This window comes from Narcine bancroftii, chromosome 1, assembly GCF_036971445.1.
Source record: "Narcine bancroftii isolate sNarBan1 chromosome 1, sNarBan1.hap1, whole genome shotgun sequence".
NCBI lineage: Eukaryota > Metazoa > Chordata > Chondrichthyes > Torpediniformes > Narcinidae > Narcine > Narcine bancroftii.
Window position 1 is genome coordinate 105,979,827 of NC_091469.1, and position 18,176 is coordinate 105,998,002.

The following is an 18,176-nucleotide window of genomic DNA, read 5'->3' on the forward strand; positions in this document are numbered from 1 at the left end:
TGCAAACTTACTGACCCACCCTTCTGCTTCTTCATCTAGGTCATTTAAAAACATCAAAAAGAGCTGGGGTTCCAGGGCAGATCCTGCTGGAACTCCACTAGTCTCTGATCTCCAGGCAGAATATTTTCTGTCCATTATTATCTACAGGCAAGCCAATTCTGAATCCATCCCATGCCTTATGAGATTCTGAATGAGTCTTTCATGGGAGACCTTGTTAAAAGCCTTAATAAAATCCATGTACACAATTTATTTTGTTTCCTCCTAAAAAAAATAGGCTCATGAGGCATGACCATCCCATCACAAAACTATGCTGACTATCTCTGAGAAGACTGTACTTCTTAAAATGCTCATAAATCCTGTACTTAAGAATCCTGTCCAATTCTTTGCACACCTCATAAATCTCGGGACCATTATGAGGAGCGTAGGACTCTAGAGAGCTGGGACTGCTGGAAACCAGCTGGAGGTGAGTGCCTTTAAAAAAGCAAGTTAAGGGTTAAATAGAACAGTGATTGGTGGGAGGAGTAATTAAGATAAGGGGTAGTGACAAATAAAAAGATGGGTAGCTCAAACAGAGTGGTTAGTGGCTCAGGGTAGGAGTAGGTCTCTGAAGCTTTGGCAAGCTGAGCATGAACTTGACTTCAATGAGGTCAGATCTTTGAATTTAATTAGGAAGAGTTAATGAGTCAGGATGTAGGAAATCTGGGGACAGCACAATTATCCCCAATGACTACACTTGCAAGAGTTGCATCCAGCTGCAGTGTTAAGGAGCTGAATGACCTCAGGATTATTTGAGAGACAGTGGCAGTGATAGAGAGGGGTTTCAAGAAATAGTCACCCCTAAAAGTCAGGAGACTGGTAATTGGGTGACTGTTAAGGCGAGGGAAGGGAAAGAAGCAGCCAGAGGTGTCTGTTCCCCTCAACAACACTTGAACTGTTTTGGATACTACAGGGGGGGTGAGGGGAAGAATGATGGAGCAGGGACCAGTTGTGGCCTCGGTGGGCACCACGCTGTTAGGGGCTGACTTCCTAAGGGCTCACGGTCTGCTGTCATGGCAGACGATGACAGACCCAAAATCGCCACAGTAGCCAACACCACAGATGTGTTCGCAGAGATCCTCAGTGAGTTCCCTGCCATCCTGGAGCCACACTTCGACATCACCTCTCCCCACCATGGAGTTTTCCATCACATCTCCACAAAAGGCCCCCTGCTGCACACCAGAGCTAGACGGCTTCCACCGGAGAAGCTAAAACATGCAAAGGAGGAATTCTTCAGGCTCCAGGAGTTAGGCATTGTTCGGCGGTCAGACAGCGCTTGGGCGGTGCCACTGCACATGGTCCCGAAGTCATCAGGGAGTTGGAGGCCCTGCGGAGACTACAGATGGCAAAATTATGCCTCGACTCCAGACAGGTACCCAGTCCCCCATATCCAGGTCTTTGCGGCCAACCTCCACGGCACGCGGTTCTTTTCAAAAGTCGATCTGGTGCACGGACACCATCAGATCTCGGTCCACCCCAATGATATTGGAAAGACCGCCATTATCAGCCCTTTAGGCTTGTTCAAATTCCTCCAGATGCCGTTCGGGTTGAAAAATGTGCCCCAGACATTCCAGCACCTCATGGACACAGTGGGTAGGGATTTGGACTTTGTCTATGTACCTGGATGACATCCTGGTAGCCAGCCGCAGCTGGAAAGAGCACAAGGCCCATCTCCGTACCCTGTTAGCCCGGCTGGCAGAGTTTGGTTTTATGGTCAACAAGGCCAAATGCCAGTTTGGAAAACAGACATTGCAGTTCCTGGGGCACACCACCTCAGCGTTTGGGGCAGCCATCTAGCTTTTTCCCAAACCCTCCTCCCTCAAGGGCCTGCAGGAATTTGTGGGAATGGTAAATTTTTACCAAAGATTCATCCCCAACGCTACCTGCATCATGTGCCCTCTTTTCACGCTGATCACGACGAAAGAAAAGACCTGGCCTGGTCAGAGGAGGAGGAGGTGGACGAGGCCTTCGCAGCAACAAAACAGGCCCTTGCAGAGGGACTTTGTTGGTGCACCTGGGCCCAGAAGCACACACGGCGCTCTCGGTTGACACTTCTGCCATGGCGGTCAGGGGAGTACTGGAACAGTGGCTGGATGGGCAGTGGAACCCGCTGGCCTTTTTCAGTAAGCAGTTGCGGCCACCAGAGCTTAAATACAGTGCGTTTGACTGGGAGCTCCTGTCGCAGTACCTGGCCATCTTCCACTTCTGATACTTCTTGAAGGGCAGAACTTTCACCGTTTTTACCAATCACAAGCTCCTCACCCAAGCACTGGCTATGGCCAAGGACCCGTGGTCGGCCAGGGAACAGTGCCACCTGTCCTACGTGTCCAAATTCACTACAGACATCCAGAACCAGCCGGGCAAGGACAATGTAGTCGCGGATGCGCTCTCCTGCCCGGCCAGCAACATGCTAGCTCCTGGGCTTGACTACGCCTAATTAGCACAGGTCCAGCAGCACAATGCCGAAACTCAAGCTCGAGGATATCCAGTTTCCTGACTCCACCCAGCCACTGCTCTGCGATCTTCCGCACCCGGTAGTCCCACAGGAGTGGAAGGCTAGGGTCATCAGCTCTATCCACAATCTTGCCCACCCTTCAATAAAAACTACCGTGCTTATGGTGGTGCAGTAGTAGGCCAAGGGAAAGGTGTCGGGCCTCCCAGTGTGCTGAGGAGGGAGGGTGCAGCGATTTGTCTGGCATGGCCTCAAGAAGGAGATGGCAGCACTAACCCGCAACTGCATCAGGTGCCAGACATCTAAAGGCCACACGCAGGCCCCTGTTCAACATTTCGACTCGGCAACACGGAGGTTCCAGCATATCCACGTGGATGTCATGGACCCCTTACTGGTGTCCAGGGAGTTGTGGTACCTGTTTACCATAATGGATAGAGCAACTAGGTGGCCAGTAGCCATCCCGGTCCGTGAGGCGTCACCTGGTACTTCTATGTCATGAGTGCTCTCAATCAGGACACAGAGGCAAAGGGTGTAGATTTCCTATGGTAGCCTCTGGAGACCTGTGCTAGAGCTCTGGTCAGCCAGTGGATTGCTCTTATCTCCTGAAGGCCTCAACATTCGCTGCAGCAAACAGGGCCTATCACTGAGGGCAGCCAACAACAGATGCCAAAAGATATCCGGCTCCATCTGTGCGAAGAGGACTTTTCCAACCCCCGCAAGGTCGCAGCCTGGGCAGATGCTCTCTGGTGCACAAAACAGGAGAACGAGGCAGCCCTCAGCCAAGTCTCCAAGCCAGGGCCCTGCTGTCTGCAGGATAGCCCCAAGCACAAGCCAGAGGAAACCCAGTCAACATTGTGCTTTTATCACCAGTGCTGGAGAGTGAAAGCCCACAAGTGCCGTCAGCCTTGCGACTTCCAGCCAGCCCTGCGACTTCCAGGGGAACAGCCAAGCCAACCGCCATTGATGGCTGCCACAGTTGGCCACGTGAACAGCCTCCTTGACGTCACTGACAAATCCACGGGCCGCCGGTTCCTGGCGGAAACAGGGGCCGAGAAGAGCGTCCTTCCCCCTACAGCGCTGGAAACTCTAACCTGGACCAGCGGTCCATTCCTGCGCGCTGCCAATGGTTCTGCAATCAAAACCTATGGCACCCGTAGGGCACAGATGAAAAGTTCACTTGGAGGTTCGACTTCAACTCCCCGTGTGTGTGTGTGTGTGTCTTCCTTCCACACTTGTCGTAGTGCATACGCTACATTGGTGACCTCAACAGGTCCAACAGGCAGTTGGACCTGAAGATGACAGATAAAGTGGAGCCAGAAACCATCCATGCAGTCTCCCTCAGGCTCCTGACATTCTGGGTTTCACAACCGCACATGTGGTTCAAACAGGCTGAGCCCCAGTTCCAGCTTAACCGCATCACCGCTGGTGAGACCTGGTACTTCTATCTCATGAGTGCTCTCAATCAGGACACAGAGGCAAAGGGTGTAGATTTCCTATGGTAGCCTCTGGAGCAAGGCAAATATGAGACCCGCAAAGAGCTACTAACCAGAACTTTAGGGCTTTCCCAGCATGAGCTTGCTGCCCCATTGCTGCATGTGGACGGACTAGAGGATGGGGCCCCATCTGCTCTATTGAGCGAAATGCTGTGTTAACAGAGGACCACAAGCCTTTCCTGTTCTTTGAGCAGATCTTTTTGGAGCAGCTGCCTGAGGATATACGGCTTTTGCTCATAGATGAGGACTTCAGTGATTCTCAGAGGGTGGCTGCCCAGGTGGATATGCGTGAAGAGCAAAGAAGGATGCCAGTGCTGTTGTAGACCACATCAGCAACCCCCATGAACAACTCCCAGCAAGATAAAGGGCAGCGAAGGGGCAAGTGAAGACCCTGGGACAGCTATGCTACTTCCACCAGCGATGGGGTGCAGAGGCCCATCGATGCCGCTCACCCTGTGAGTTTTTGGGAAACTCCCTGGCCAACTGTGGTCGATAGCCTCCTCCACATCTGGGGACTCACTGTTGGGTAGGCGTTTCTAGGTCGACACAGGTGCCAAGATAAGCAACTTATCTCCTGAAGGCCTCAACATTCGCTGCAGCAAACAGGGCCTATCACTGAGGGCAGCCAACAACTGCATTCGAACTTTTGGGACCCGCACCATCTCCCTTCGTTTCGGCAATAACCACTTTACATGGACCTTTACCCTTGTGGCAGTGGCGCTACTGCTCCTGGGGGCCAATTTCCTTTGGGGCCCACTGCTTGCTGGACGACCTCAAGGGTTGGCGCTTACTGCATGTCAGAACCTTTCAGACTCTGTCCCTGGGGAAAGTCAAGCTACCTATCTCCCCACCTGGACTTTATAACACTCTTGGCCAATGAGTTTGCCCACATCCTGCTGGAGTTCCACTCAATAGTTTTCCATGGTCAAGTCAAAGCAAGGGGTAAGGCACTACATACTGACCAGGGGGGCCCCCCACTCCATGCTAGAGCAAGCCGACTCCCACCCGAGAAACTCAGCCTAGCGAAGGAGTTCAAAAAGATGGAGGAGCTTGGGATTATGTAGCACTTTGACAGTCCCTGGGCTTCTCCCCACCACATGGTGCCCAAATCAGCAGGGTTTTGGAGACCATGCAGGGACTACCGCCGCATCAATAAGACTACCATGCCCGAAAGATACCCCATGCCCTACATCCAAGACTTTGCTGTCAACCTGCACAGGGCATGGGTATTCTCCAAGGTGGACCATCCAATGGTACCACCAGGATGACCCCAAGATTGTAATCGTAACCCCCTTTGGTTTGTTTGAATTCCTCCACATGTCCTTCGGTCTAAAGAATGCAGCACAAACTTTCCAGCAGCTGATGGATGCAGTGGGCTGGGATCTCCCATTTGCGTTCATCCATTTGGATGATGGGGGAGTGTGGCAAAATGGCGTAGGAAAAAGATATGTAGTTCCACCTCTCCCCAGTTGAACTAATTAATAACCGAGTTTAAAAGTTTTGAAAGTTGTAAAAAAATAGTTTTTAAAGGTGTCTGAAAGACAGAGAATGAAAATGACTGCAAATGTGAAAAAACCTAGGGCACAGTTACAGAAATTACCTTACAAAAATGTTGAAGAATTGAGGCCTACTCACCAGGTTGAAGCCACGGAGTTGTTAGAAGGAATTCCCAAACCTCAGCGTACTCCCGGTTGGCCAGGAGTATAACAGAATATAACTCTGGCGCCTACCTTGCAGTCGGCACAGGCATTGTTTTGAACTCAGCTGACTGGTCTGCGCGCCTGTGAAGCCATGCGCACGGATGAGTCAGCCGAGTGACATCTCTTGCATGAGCCTGCTGTAGTGCCCAGTGGCCTGAAGATGCGCGGAGTTGCGTCAGAAGACGCGCCTGCGTGGTCGACGGTGCTACCGGGCATGCTGACGGGGATGCAGACCTGTAGCCACACTGGAGATGTTACTACAAGTGCAGGTGAAAAGGAAGGAAGTCCTGCCTTGTTGGAACCAGGACAGGAGGAGTAGGAGAACCTGGATTTGATTTTATGTTTACTATTTTGGAAGGGATTGCTCACCAGATGGATAATATGTCGCTGCAGATGTCTACACAGTTAAATCGAGGATTTATGGAAATGAAAGTTAAAATGAATAATATTTGTGAAGAAATCTCATCTGTGAAAAATGATATGAATGTGGTTAAAATTTATGTCAATAGATGTTTGAAAGCATCCATTTGGATATCCTCATTGCCAGCTGCAGCTGCAAAGACCATGCTGCCCACCTAAGACAGCTGTGTACCCAACTGAGTGAGTTCGAGTTGACCATCAACCCTGCTAAAGTGCCAGTTTGGTCTGTACACCATCGACTTCATGGGGCACAGAATTAACAAGCACGGGGCCATACCCTTCCCCGAGAAGGTTGAGTTGGTCCAGCACTTTGCTAAGCCATGCAAGGTAAAAGGACTACAGGAATTCACCAGTATGATAAGCTTTTACCACAGATTCATAATGGTAGCGGCACACATCTTGCACCCCCTCTTTGAGATGATGACCAGCAAAGCAAAAGACATTTTTTTGGGGTGAGGAATCCTCCAGGGTATTCTAGAGAGCCAAAGAAGAGCTAGCTAATGCCATCCTCCTGGTCCACCCAGTCCAAAGGCATCTACCGGTCTAATTATCGACGCCTCCAGCACTGTGGTAGGGAGCATCCTAGAACAACTCATCAAGGGCCAGTGGCAACCCCTGGCCTTTTTCAGCAGGCACCTCCGCCCCCGCCCAGAACTCAATCCCAGTCCTAGTAGAACTGGGAGCTATTAGCACTGTGCCTGGCAGTAAGACATTTCCGTTACCTTTTGGAAGGCTGGAAATTTGGGGTGTTCACTGTCCACAAGCCACTGACTTTCGATTTCCATAAAGACTCGGATCCATGGCCGGCCTAACAGCAGAGCCACTTGTGCTATGTGCCTGAATGTGCCGTGGACATTCAACATATTGTAGGGAAAAACAACATGGTGGCTGACGCTCTGTCATGCCCCATGATTGAATAGATATACACCTTGCCCCAAGGGGTCGATTGCATGGCCCTCATCAAAGCACAGCATCAAGGCCCTGAGATCCCCACTCACAGGACAGTTGTCTTTGGCCTCAGTGTGGAAGACATTCTGGTCAGCCCAGGTAACCTGACACTGCTGTGTGACATTTCTACCATCAGCCCCCAATAGAGATGCCAGGTTTTCAAGGCTATCCACAACCTGGTGCACCCTGCCATCCACACGATGATCAAAATGGTGGCCAACAGGTTTGTCTGGCATGGCCTCTGGAAATAGGTCAGCCATTGGGCTAATACCTGCATGAACTGTCAGTCCTCCAAAGTGCAGGTTCACACTAGAGCACCCACACAAACTTTTGAGCCAGAGCGGCAGAGGTTCAACAATGTGCATATTGACTTAGTGGAGCTGTTACCTCCTGACCATTGGTAGTCTACTCTACAAGGTGGCTGAAGGTGGTCCCACTGGCTGATACCACCACAGAAACCTGCAGTAGGGCACTTGTTGACACATGGGTATCCCGATTCGGGGTCCCAGAGCATCTCAACTTGGATAGGGGGGAAAAATTTACCTCTGGGTGGATCTGGCTAACTTTCTGGGGACGCAGCTCCACCATACCACAGCTTATCACCTGCAGGCCAATGGGTTCTTTGAGATGGAGCACTTCCACAGGCACCTCAAGGCAGCCTTGATGGCCCAGCTCAAGGGTCCCAACTGGTTGGACGAACTGCCTTGGGTCCTGCTGGGAATCCGCACAGCGCTGAAGGAGGACTTCAATGCCTCGGCAGTGGAGAAGGTTTATTGTGCACCTTTAATCGTCCCCGGGTAATTCCTGGTCCCCAATAGATGCCCAAAAGAGCCCATGGCATAAGCTGGGGTGCTTGGTTCCATGGCAACCCCCACCACACGGCCAGCCCAAGCATGGTGTCCGGAAAGACCTAAGGACTTGCTGGTACGAGGGGCCCCTTCATGGTCATTAGAGACTATGTTTCCACCTTTGTACTCGACAGTGGTAGTAAGGAGGAAACCTTTACCATCACTGTTTGAAACTAGTATATCTAGTTTGTAATGAGTTGGTGTGCACTCCACCCCCATGACGTAGGGGCAGGCCACCGAAGGCTATGGACAATTGTCCAGTCGTCGGTTCTGGATGGGGGGGGTCATGTAGTAGCCCGCGCACGGAGATGCCGACTGGGCCACAAAATGGCCACTGAATGTGGCGGCTATGTGGACCTGGGAGGTGACACCAGCTATCGTCCCAGGTGACTTCCACATGGTGGGAAGATGAGGAACACTGCTGAACATTGGCCAACCCGGATGATGCAGGCTCCTGATGTCAGCGCCAGGGGTCTATATAAGCAGACCTGCCAGTGCAATAAAGCAGTCTTTGATTTTGACTCCTTGTGTGTGTCTTCCTTCCACACTTGTCGTCGCTCGTTTGGTACATTATCATTTATTGTTTTATATACATTAAAATAATTTTTGACATTGTAGATCACACATGTCAAACTCAAGCCCGCGGGTCAAATTTGGCCCGTGATATAATTATATTTGGCGCACAAGATCATATCAAATATGTATTAGAGCTGGCCCGCTGGCCGCCGCGCCAGTATAGCGCATGCACAGCTAATACTACAAATCCCAGAATGCTTTGCAAATGCGTTGCCGTTGGCCTGTCAGCCCGCTAATTGCCCCCACCTCCTCTCTTTCATTGGCATCTGCGACCTGTTGCCCAATTCACATGTAATAAACCCCTTACGAAAAATGGCCAAACGAAAGACAGAAAACAGGACCTTTCAAGTCAAGTGGGAGGCAATCTCTGACCCCAGAGTTTGATGAACTTGCATCTAAGAAGAGATGCCAAGTATCTGGTTTAGACCCAAGTGCATCAGAGTAAATCACAGTGTAGCAAGCTAAGCTTGGATTCATATTTTCTTTGGTTAACTTTGGACTGTTCATAGTTGAAAGATTGGATTTTCATTGAAGCAAGTTGTTATTTTTTTGACTTGTTGGCTTGTGAAAAAAAATACATTTAAAAGGAGCTTAAAGGCTATAGAGAAATATTATTTATTGAATATGTTATTTCTCATTTGTTAATGCTTCTTCTGGAAAGAGTTTAACCAAAACTATTATTAAACATTTTTTTTAATAAGAAAAAGTTTAACATTACATATGTTGAAAGAAGAAAAAACATGCAGATGTTGTTGAAAATTTTCAATAAATATTTAGTTTGGCCTACGACTTAGTCCAAGTTTTTAATTTTGGCCCTCTGTGAATTTGAGTTTGACACCCCTGTTGTAGATGATCCTAAGGAGATTTTTCTTAATTGCTGGGGCTTTGTATTGTCATCTAAAGGAAGTAAAGTTGTTACATTTTTATAGTATCCAAAATCATCTCCCAGCAGTGAGCTGCTAATTTTCAGCATTGACATAGAATTAACTTTTGCAGCCCCCTTTTATCATACCACAAAATCTCAACTTAATCTTGTAAATTAAGTTTATTGTCATGTGATTGCACAGGTACAACGCAATAAAACAACATCCTCCAGTCCTCAGTGCAAACCATGCAGATGCACAAGACGTAACATACATACAAACAAACAAAATATATGCAGGAAATTCTGGCAGTACAGGATGAAATTGATCACATTTTACTCTGAGAATCCAGCCTCCATCCCCTTTCTTAAGAATCAATATTACTGAAAAATTTCTACTGAATTTTTTTTTACACACTTTTATACTTAGTGCCTCTGGGTGAGAAATTGGCAAGTTCGATGTTCACTAAAATGGACATCTTACCTAAATTTTTGTATCTTTTTCAATCTATACCTTTTTATTCCTAGATCTTTTTGACTCATTGATTTGCTTATATCTTCTTACATATGGCAAGGGAAACCACCATCTTCAAAGAGCTAAGAGGAATGGCGGAGTGGCATTTCCCAATTTTTGATTATATTAATGGGCAGTCACTATACACAATTCTTTTGTTACATTTTGATAATTTGGTTGACTGTCCTTCATGGATAGAAATGAAATTGAATTTTATAAAGAATACTTCTTGGCAATTTTAAGTTCCTGTTTATCCTTCTCTAATCTAAGTAATAATTAGCTAAGTAATAATTCAATAATGAAACATACTTTGAGAATATGGACACAATTTAAAAGATTTTTTTGATATCGGAATTTTTCCCTTTTTAGTATCTTTTTTTAAATCTTTGTTTTTAATGATTGGAATAGATTAGGTATTAAATGTTACAAAGACCCTTTTATTCATAATAGTTTTGTTTCTTTTGAACAATTGGTGGAAAAATTTAAATTATCAAAGACAGCTATTTTTTAGATATTTACAAGTCAGACATTTTGCTCAATCATAGATTGTCCGCAAATTCCAGAGGCTAATTTTCTTGGTTTACTTTTGAATTTTTAACTTTCTCACAAAGGTTTAATATCTCATATTTATAATTTACTTGATTTAAGATCAGCCTCATTAGTTAAGATCAAAGCAATTGGGAACAGGATTTGAATCTTTCATTTTCTGACGTTTTGGATTCTATTTGTAATTTGAATAATACCATCTCCCTTTGTTCACGTCATTGTTTATTGCCATTTTAAGTGCTCCATAGAGTACATTTATCTAAAGTTAAATTAGCTCATTTGTATTCAGATCTATGTGACAAATGTATAATTGTGGAGGCTTCTTTGGTTCATGTTTTGGTTTTGCTCTAGTCTAGAAACATTTTGGAAAGATATTTTTCACACACTATCAGTGATTCTCAAGGTTAAATTGGAACCTTGCCCTTTAATTGTTCTATTTGGAATATCTGATGATGTTTTATTGACTTTATCTCAAGGTCGAATTTTATCTTTACTTCATTGATAGCCAGACATGCAATATTGATCAAATGGAAAGTTAGCACTCACCTACATACATACAATCGGTAAATAAGTGTCTTGTTTAAGCTTACAAAAAATTACATACGCCGTTAAAGATTCAAATACTAATTTTTCAAATACATGCGGCCCTTTTATCACAGAATCTAAAGTTTTAAGACTGTTCTAAACCTGTGTTAAGTTGTCGCCACTCGATATCCACGTGCTTGGTTTTTTTTCCTAACTTTGTTAAATGGGAGTTTAATTTTTAAAAAAATTTCTTTTTTCATTGATTATTATGTTTTAAATATAACTATGGTTTAGGGGTTTTGCTAAATTTCTATTTATTATATCCTTTCTTTATTATGGCTGATTTGGAATTCATTTGTATGATTATGCTTCATGGTTTTTTAATCATGGCACATTCCATAATTGTACTGTACAAATTTATTGTTATTGAAATGAATAAAAATATCTTAAGAAAAGATGTTCACTCAGGAAATTCAGCATGCGCCCATAGGTTGAATTTTTGGGTGTGATCAAAAACTAATATCTCAATTGCTTCATAAATCATCCCTTGATTGGCTCATGGAAGATCAAAAAGTGAAAAGTTATTTATCTGCTCTATTAGCCAATATTCATCCCTCAACCATTGGGATCAGATTAATTAACTAGTTAGTTGTACATTTCTGGTTGTCTGATCTTGTTCATATTGGGCAGTGCTTCACACAGAAATCATTTAAGTCTTTAAATGATTTAATGATAGCTGTGCTTTGAAAAGGGCTCAAAATGGTATTCCTTTTTATTTTAAATTTTACTCAATTTTTGTATTTGCTATTACTTCATAGCATGCATAATATAATTTAATTTATCTTTGATTAGGGTTTTGAGCGTAATTCACCTGATTGTGTTTCAAAAATCCGAGAAGCTTTCCAGGAGCTGGAATTGTACGCACAGCAACGAGGTATGGGTCAACTGGTCAAAATAAATTTCCTCGGCCCCTGAAGCATGTATAATTTTTCAAGGGATGATGAATATCTGTTTTCAATTCTGAACATCAAAGGAAATATCCAGTAATATACAAGAACTAACAAAAATTTGTAGCATCATGCCATTCAAGAGCAGATTGCCAAAGTTTTGCTACCTGAATATCCTTGTGACAAATGATGAAAATTGAGAAATGAAGGATTTCATTATTTTTAATTCATGAATGCAAAACAAGAACAATCTTTTGCTTTAACAGAAAATAAAAACTTTTGAAAATAAATGCTTCATGAAGATAGCAGTAACTAAACAGACTTTCCAGTGAAAGTTGTTATTCCAATGACTTCACTCGGCAAAATTGACCTAATTAGGTTTTCATGGGCTAATAAAATAATTGCTTTGTCTTTACAAGCACAGTGTGCAACATATTTACTGAATATGCTTACCCTAATCTTTCTAATCCATTTTCAAATTGCAAGCTTCAGTGATAGAATTGTCTGGTGCTTGCATTTCCTGCATGGAATAGTATTGTTCTGGTACAAGGAGGACAAATAAAGAGGCCAGTCACGATAGAATGTGCCATTTGGAAATCTAATGTGTAATTGATTTTCTGTCCTCTAAATACTTGCTTTACAGCATGGAACAAAATTACTGAAAAGCTATCTCTGTGTAAGCCATTGAAATCCAAAAAAGAAGTTGATCATCTCTATGGATGGGCACGAAATGCTTTTACATACCTAGCAATGTTCAACTACCCCTACAAGACTGAAATGGGATTACATTTTCCAGCAAACCCAGTAAATGTAAGTGTCCTAGTAGTCCTGAATGATGAGTTTTGTTTTTGTATGACCTTTAGTTATAGAATACAGAAATAGGCTCTGATTTAACATGTCCAATCTGATCAAGGTGCCTCCTTGAGAGAGTCACATTTGCCTCTGATTGGCCCATAATCTTCTCAAAAGTTTTCTATCCAGGTACCTGTCTATATGACTTTTAAACATTATAATTGTACCTGCCTCAATCACTTCCTTTGGCAGTCCATTTACACTATGTGGAAAAACTTGCCTCTCTATGCCCCTATTAAATCCTCTATCATGGGGGGATAAATTCTTTGACCATTCACCTAATCATTGCCCCTTATGATTTTATATACCTCTATAAGATTATCTGTCAGCTTCTACACTTGAAGAAAAACAGCCTCAACCTCTCCTGTATCACCTACAGCTGAAGTCCTGGAAGCATCCTTGTGAATCTTTAACCTTTCCAGCTTAACGACATATTTTCTAAAGCCAGGTGAACAAAACTGCATGCATTACTCCAGGTGCTGTCTTACCAATATGTTGTACAGGATGTCCTAAATCTACCCTGACCAAAGAAGGCAAGCTTTACCACCTTGTCTTCCTGTATCACCACTTTCAGAAAATTATATAGTTGTACATCTAGGCTTTCCAAAGCCCTACGATAGTTATTATGCAAATCCTACCCAGGTTTAACTTTCCAAAGTGCAACACTTCACACTTGTGCAAGTTAAATTCAGTTTGCCACTCCTGGGCTCACTTTCCCAGTTGATCTAGATTCTGTTATAATTCGAGATAAACTTCTTGACTAAACCACTTACTTACCAAAACTATGTTTACTACTTTGCCATCCAAGTCATTAATATTAACAACACCACTGACCCCTGCAGCACACCAATAGTGACAGGCCTCCATTCTGAAAAACAACCCTTCACCCTCTGATTCCTTACACCAAGCCAATTTTTGTATCTAATTGGCTCATTCACGGAGCCCATGTGATGAAACCTTTCAGACCAACTAATCATGTGGATCCTTGTTGAAGTCTTTGCTAAAGTCCACATAGACAAATTTCCCCCACCCTCATTAATCCTTCTGATCATTTCTTCAAAAATCTGAAATAAATTTGTGATGCATGATTTTTCCATGTGCAAACTATACTGACTATCCATAATCAATCCTTGGCTTTTTAAATGCAAGTATTTATTGTCTCTTGAAACCTTGCCAGTAACTTGCCCATCACTGGCTGTGGTTTGACCATTCAGCCTTTCTTAATAAAGGCCAACATTGATCATCCTTAAGTTTCATAGTGTGTTACCTGTAAGTAATAATGCAGAAATTTCTTCTTTGGCTTCCTGCAATGTCCTCAGATACACTTGAACAGACCCTAAGGATTTATCCATCGAACGCTACAGCACAGAAGCAGGCCTTTGAATTTTCTTGTCTGTGCCAAAATATTATTCTACCTAGACCTACTGTCTTGCACCTGGACCATATCCTTCCAATCCATGTATTTGTCCAAAGATTTCTTAAATTCACTTTAATACCTTTTTAACACTGACAACATCTTCTCTTTGATAATGTAAGTACGTTTTTAATCATCATTGTTCTCTTCCCTGAATTCTTTGGCTTTCATGATCTTGTTTTTGTTAAGTACAGATGTATTCATTGAGTTACCCTTTTACTCTTAGAAGATTTACAGAATACTTTAGTATTCTACTTAACCTATAGCGACTTCATTCCAATAAATAGTCACTTGAAAGCTAAGTGAGATGGCACGTTCCAATTATTTCCAATACAAGCCCAGATGTATTTAAATCCTTTATTTTGACACATAAACTTGAAATAATTTTCTTAAATGTTGCAATGTCCAAAAATAACATCCTTATAAATGTTTAATAGATCTGAATTGATCTCCTTGAAAACATGGTAAAATTCATGAAGATGGTCAACGAAAATTATGGTGCTCTCACTCACCCTACTTCTACACCACCGGCATGTTTTTAATATACTTTAAAACTCCCAATTTGCACCATACACTACCACGCATGCTCCAACTGGCACTACAATGCACAAATGCACCGTGCATGCTACTGCCAGATATACTAATGCACTGTGCATAAGAATAAAGGTGGCCGCGGCCATCTAATTGAACCCGGAACACCACCAATGCTCGTGGGGACAAACGTGACTCCTACCAAACAAGATAAATAAACAAATTACACATTTTGGCTCCAACAATACCAGCCCCCTAATTATTATTATTAGATGTAATGTCTAAGTAATAATTACACAATCAATTAAAAATAAAAATCAAATATATAACATTCAAACAATATATAGATTTTCTTTCTTCATAAGCCCAGAGGTTACTAGCACATAGCCTTGAACAAGAGTGATCTTTACAACCACTCTGGATCCAGTCTGTACCTGTGCAATATGCAAACAATAGAATAAAGTCAGTCAAGTTCCTTTATCTCCAGAGTCTTTGACTTAAAAAGTCAATCAGAAAATCTCAAATCTTCCTCAGACTAAATAGACACAGCTTTCCACTTAAGTTTAACGTGAGGTACTTCTTCAACATGTTGTTTGGCTTTCTTTCTTTTTTCAGCATTCTGCTTCTCATAGAAAGAATGTGAACTCTTAAAACCAAATTTTGAAGATTTATCTAATCTTGATTTTAATAAACTAGTCTTTTTAACCTTCCCTGCCACAGATTTGCTCTTTTTTTTTCTTTCCTGCAGTTGGATTTAAATAAGATATGATATAAACTTATCAACAACCAAAACATTTGTAAAACCTTCTATCAAGAAGTAGACTGGTTCTATTTATGGCTCATACAAATCTCTTTAACTAGAATTGCAGCCTTTTCAACCATTTTGGTTTCTATTGCCTTTTCTTGCAATTCCAAATCAAAATTTTCAACTTTCAATTCACTCTCAGTTTCTGACTGTTTATTTTTAAGCCTTTTATTAGATTCTCTCTCTGCATTCAATTCTTTCAAAAGGAAAGTAATTTTCTTATTAGCTTCCAAGAAATCGATAACTTTATCTGAAGTGAAAAAAATCATGTGATACATTGGTATTTCTGTTGTCAGCCCTGCTGTAGTAACCAGTGTTTGAATTTCTTCATCTTGTTTGTTACCTTGCGGTAATACAATTTCTCTTTATTTCTGTATTGTTAGTAGCTGATCATTCTTGTTTGTTTTCTGTAGTCAGCTGTTTTCTGTTATTAACCAATGACTTGTTCTTTTTCAAAATATGAATCTCTTTCTCCAACCTTTTACATTTTGATAATGCATGTTTCTCTTTCCTCAATAACTATTAATTTCGTCTGCAGGTATTCTTCTGTTTTCTGACTTAGCAAATTTTTTTACAATTGAATCTTTATTCTTGTCAACCTCTCTCTGGACATTTCCCTTGGTAACTTTCAAAACTAATGAATCATTGGATTCATTCTCACCCTTTTGAAATCCAGTTTTGTTTCCAAGTACAAAGTTTTAAAAAATATTCCATTCACTGTTTTAGAGATTATCCAATATTTCCAAGTCTTTTCAACATTTTGTTTTCTGAATGCATTTGCACCAATTTGTCAGTCACACGCTTAATTATTCCATCAGCACAATTTTCTATGTTTGCCAGTTTTGCAACATGTTACGATATTTCTTCATGACTTTGTCTGCTGTAATCTCTGAACTACAAAAGTTACTTTCCAATTTGTTCTCAGTCTTTTGTTTTAGTCCTGTCGCTGATTTAATTACACAGGAATAATTACAACCAGTATTAGCAACATCTTTTAATACTGAATTTTTATCCATTTCTGATGTTTGGAGACGTGACCCACCCAGCGCAGCTGGATCTTCAGCAGCAGCGTGGACTCGATGCTGTCGACCTCTGCCATCTCGAGTACTTCGACGTTAGGGATGAAAGCGCTCTAATGAATGTTGAGGATGGAGCGGAGACAACGCTGGTGGAAGCGTTCTAGGAGCCGTAGGTGATGCCGGTAGAGGACCCATGATTCGGAGCCGAACAGGAGTGTGGGTATGACAACGGCTCTGTATACGCTTATCTTTGTGAGGTTTTTCAGTTAGTTGTTTTTCCAGACTCTTTTGTGTAGTCTTCCAAAGGCGCTATTTGCCTTGGCGAGTCTGTTGTCTATCTCGTTGTCGATCCTTGCATCTGATGAAATGGTGCAGCCGAGATAGGTAAACTGGTTGACCGTTTTGAGTTTTGTGTGCCCGATGGAGATGTGGGGGGGCTGGTAGTCATGGTGGGGAGCTGGCTGATGGAGGACCTCAGTTTTCTTCAGGCTGACTTCCAAGCCAAACACTTTGGCAGTTTCCGCAAAACAGGACGTCAAGCGCGGAAGAGCTGGCTCTGAATGGGCAACTAAAGCGGCATCGTCTGCAAAGAGTAGTTCACGGACAAGTTTCTCTTGTGTCTTGGTGTGAGCTTGCAGGCGCCTCAGATTGAAGAGACTGCCACCCGTGCGGTACCGGATGTAAACAGCGTCTTCATTGTTGGGGTCTTTCATGGCTTGGTTCAGCATCATGCTGAAGAAGATTGAAAAGAGTGTTGGTGCGAGAACACAGCCTTGCTTCACGCCATTGTTAATGGAGAAGGGTTCAGAGAGCTCATTGCTGTATCTGACCCGACCTTGTTGGTTTTCGTGCAGTTGGATAATTATGTTGAGGAACTTTGGGGGACATCCGATGCGCTCTAGTATTTGCCAAAGCCCTTTCCTGCTCACGGTGTCGAAGGCTTTGGTGAGGTCAACAAAGGTGATGTAGAGTCCTTTGTTTTGTTCTCTGCACTTTTCTTGTAGCTGTCTGAGGGCAAAGACCATGTCAGTAGTTCCTCTGTTTGCGCGAAAGCCGCACTGTGATTCTGGGAGAATATTCTCGGCGACACTAGGTATTATTCTATTTAGTAGAATCCTAGCGAAGATTTTGCCTGCAATGGAGAGCAGCGTGATTCCCCTGTAGTTTGAGCAGTCTGATTTCTCGCCTTTGTTTTTGTACAGGGTGATGATGGTGGCATCACGAAGGTCCTGAGGCAGTTTTCCTTGGTCCCAACAAAGCTTAAAAAACTCATGCAGTTTGGCATGCAGAGTTTTGCCGCCAGCCTTCCAGACCTCTGGTGGGATTCCATCCATACCTGCTGCTTTGCCACTTTTCAGTTGTTCGATTGCCTTATCTGGATCGTCTCCAGAATGGAGGACCATCGCCTTCCCAAGATCATGTTATATGGCGAGCTCTCCACTGGCCACCGTGACAGAGGTGCACCAAAGAAAAGGTACAAGGACTGCCTAAAGAAATCTCTTGGAGCCTGCCACATTGACCACCGCCAGTGGGCTGATAACGCCTCAAACCGTGCATCTTGGCGCCTCACAGTTTGGCGGGCAGCAACCTCCTTTGAAGAAGAACGCAGAGCCCACCTCACTGACAAAAGGCAAAGGAGGAAAAACCCAACACCCAACCCCAACCAACCAATTTTCCCCTGCAGCCGT

The 18,176-nt window shown here is 43.5% G+C and overlaps 1 protein-coding gene across 6 annotated transcripts in view; it reads left to right on the plus strand.

Moving 5' to 3' along the window:
• The window catches only part of dpp7 (dipeptidyl-peptidase 7), a 126,606-nt gene that overhangs the window by 70,501 nt on the left and 37,929 nt on the right, over positions 1-18,176 (plus strand). For all 6 annotated transcript variants that reach the window (XR_011356799.1, XM_069935745.1, XM_069935724.1 and 3 more), the window contains exons 5-6: positions 11,773-11,854; positions 12,511-12,677. Coding sequence is in view for 5 of the 6 variants with exons in the window: in XM_069935745.1 (XP_069791846.1) it covers positions 11,773-11,854; positions 12,511-12,677 (249 nt within the window). In the remaining variant the exon portion in view is untranslated. The remainder of the gene's footprint in view (positions 1-11,772; positions 11,855-12,510; positions 12,678-18,176) is intronic.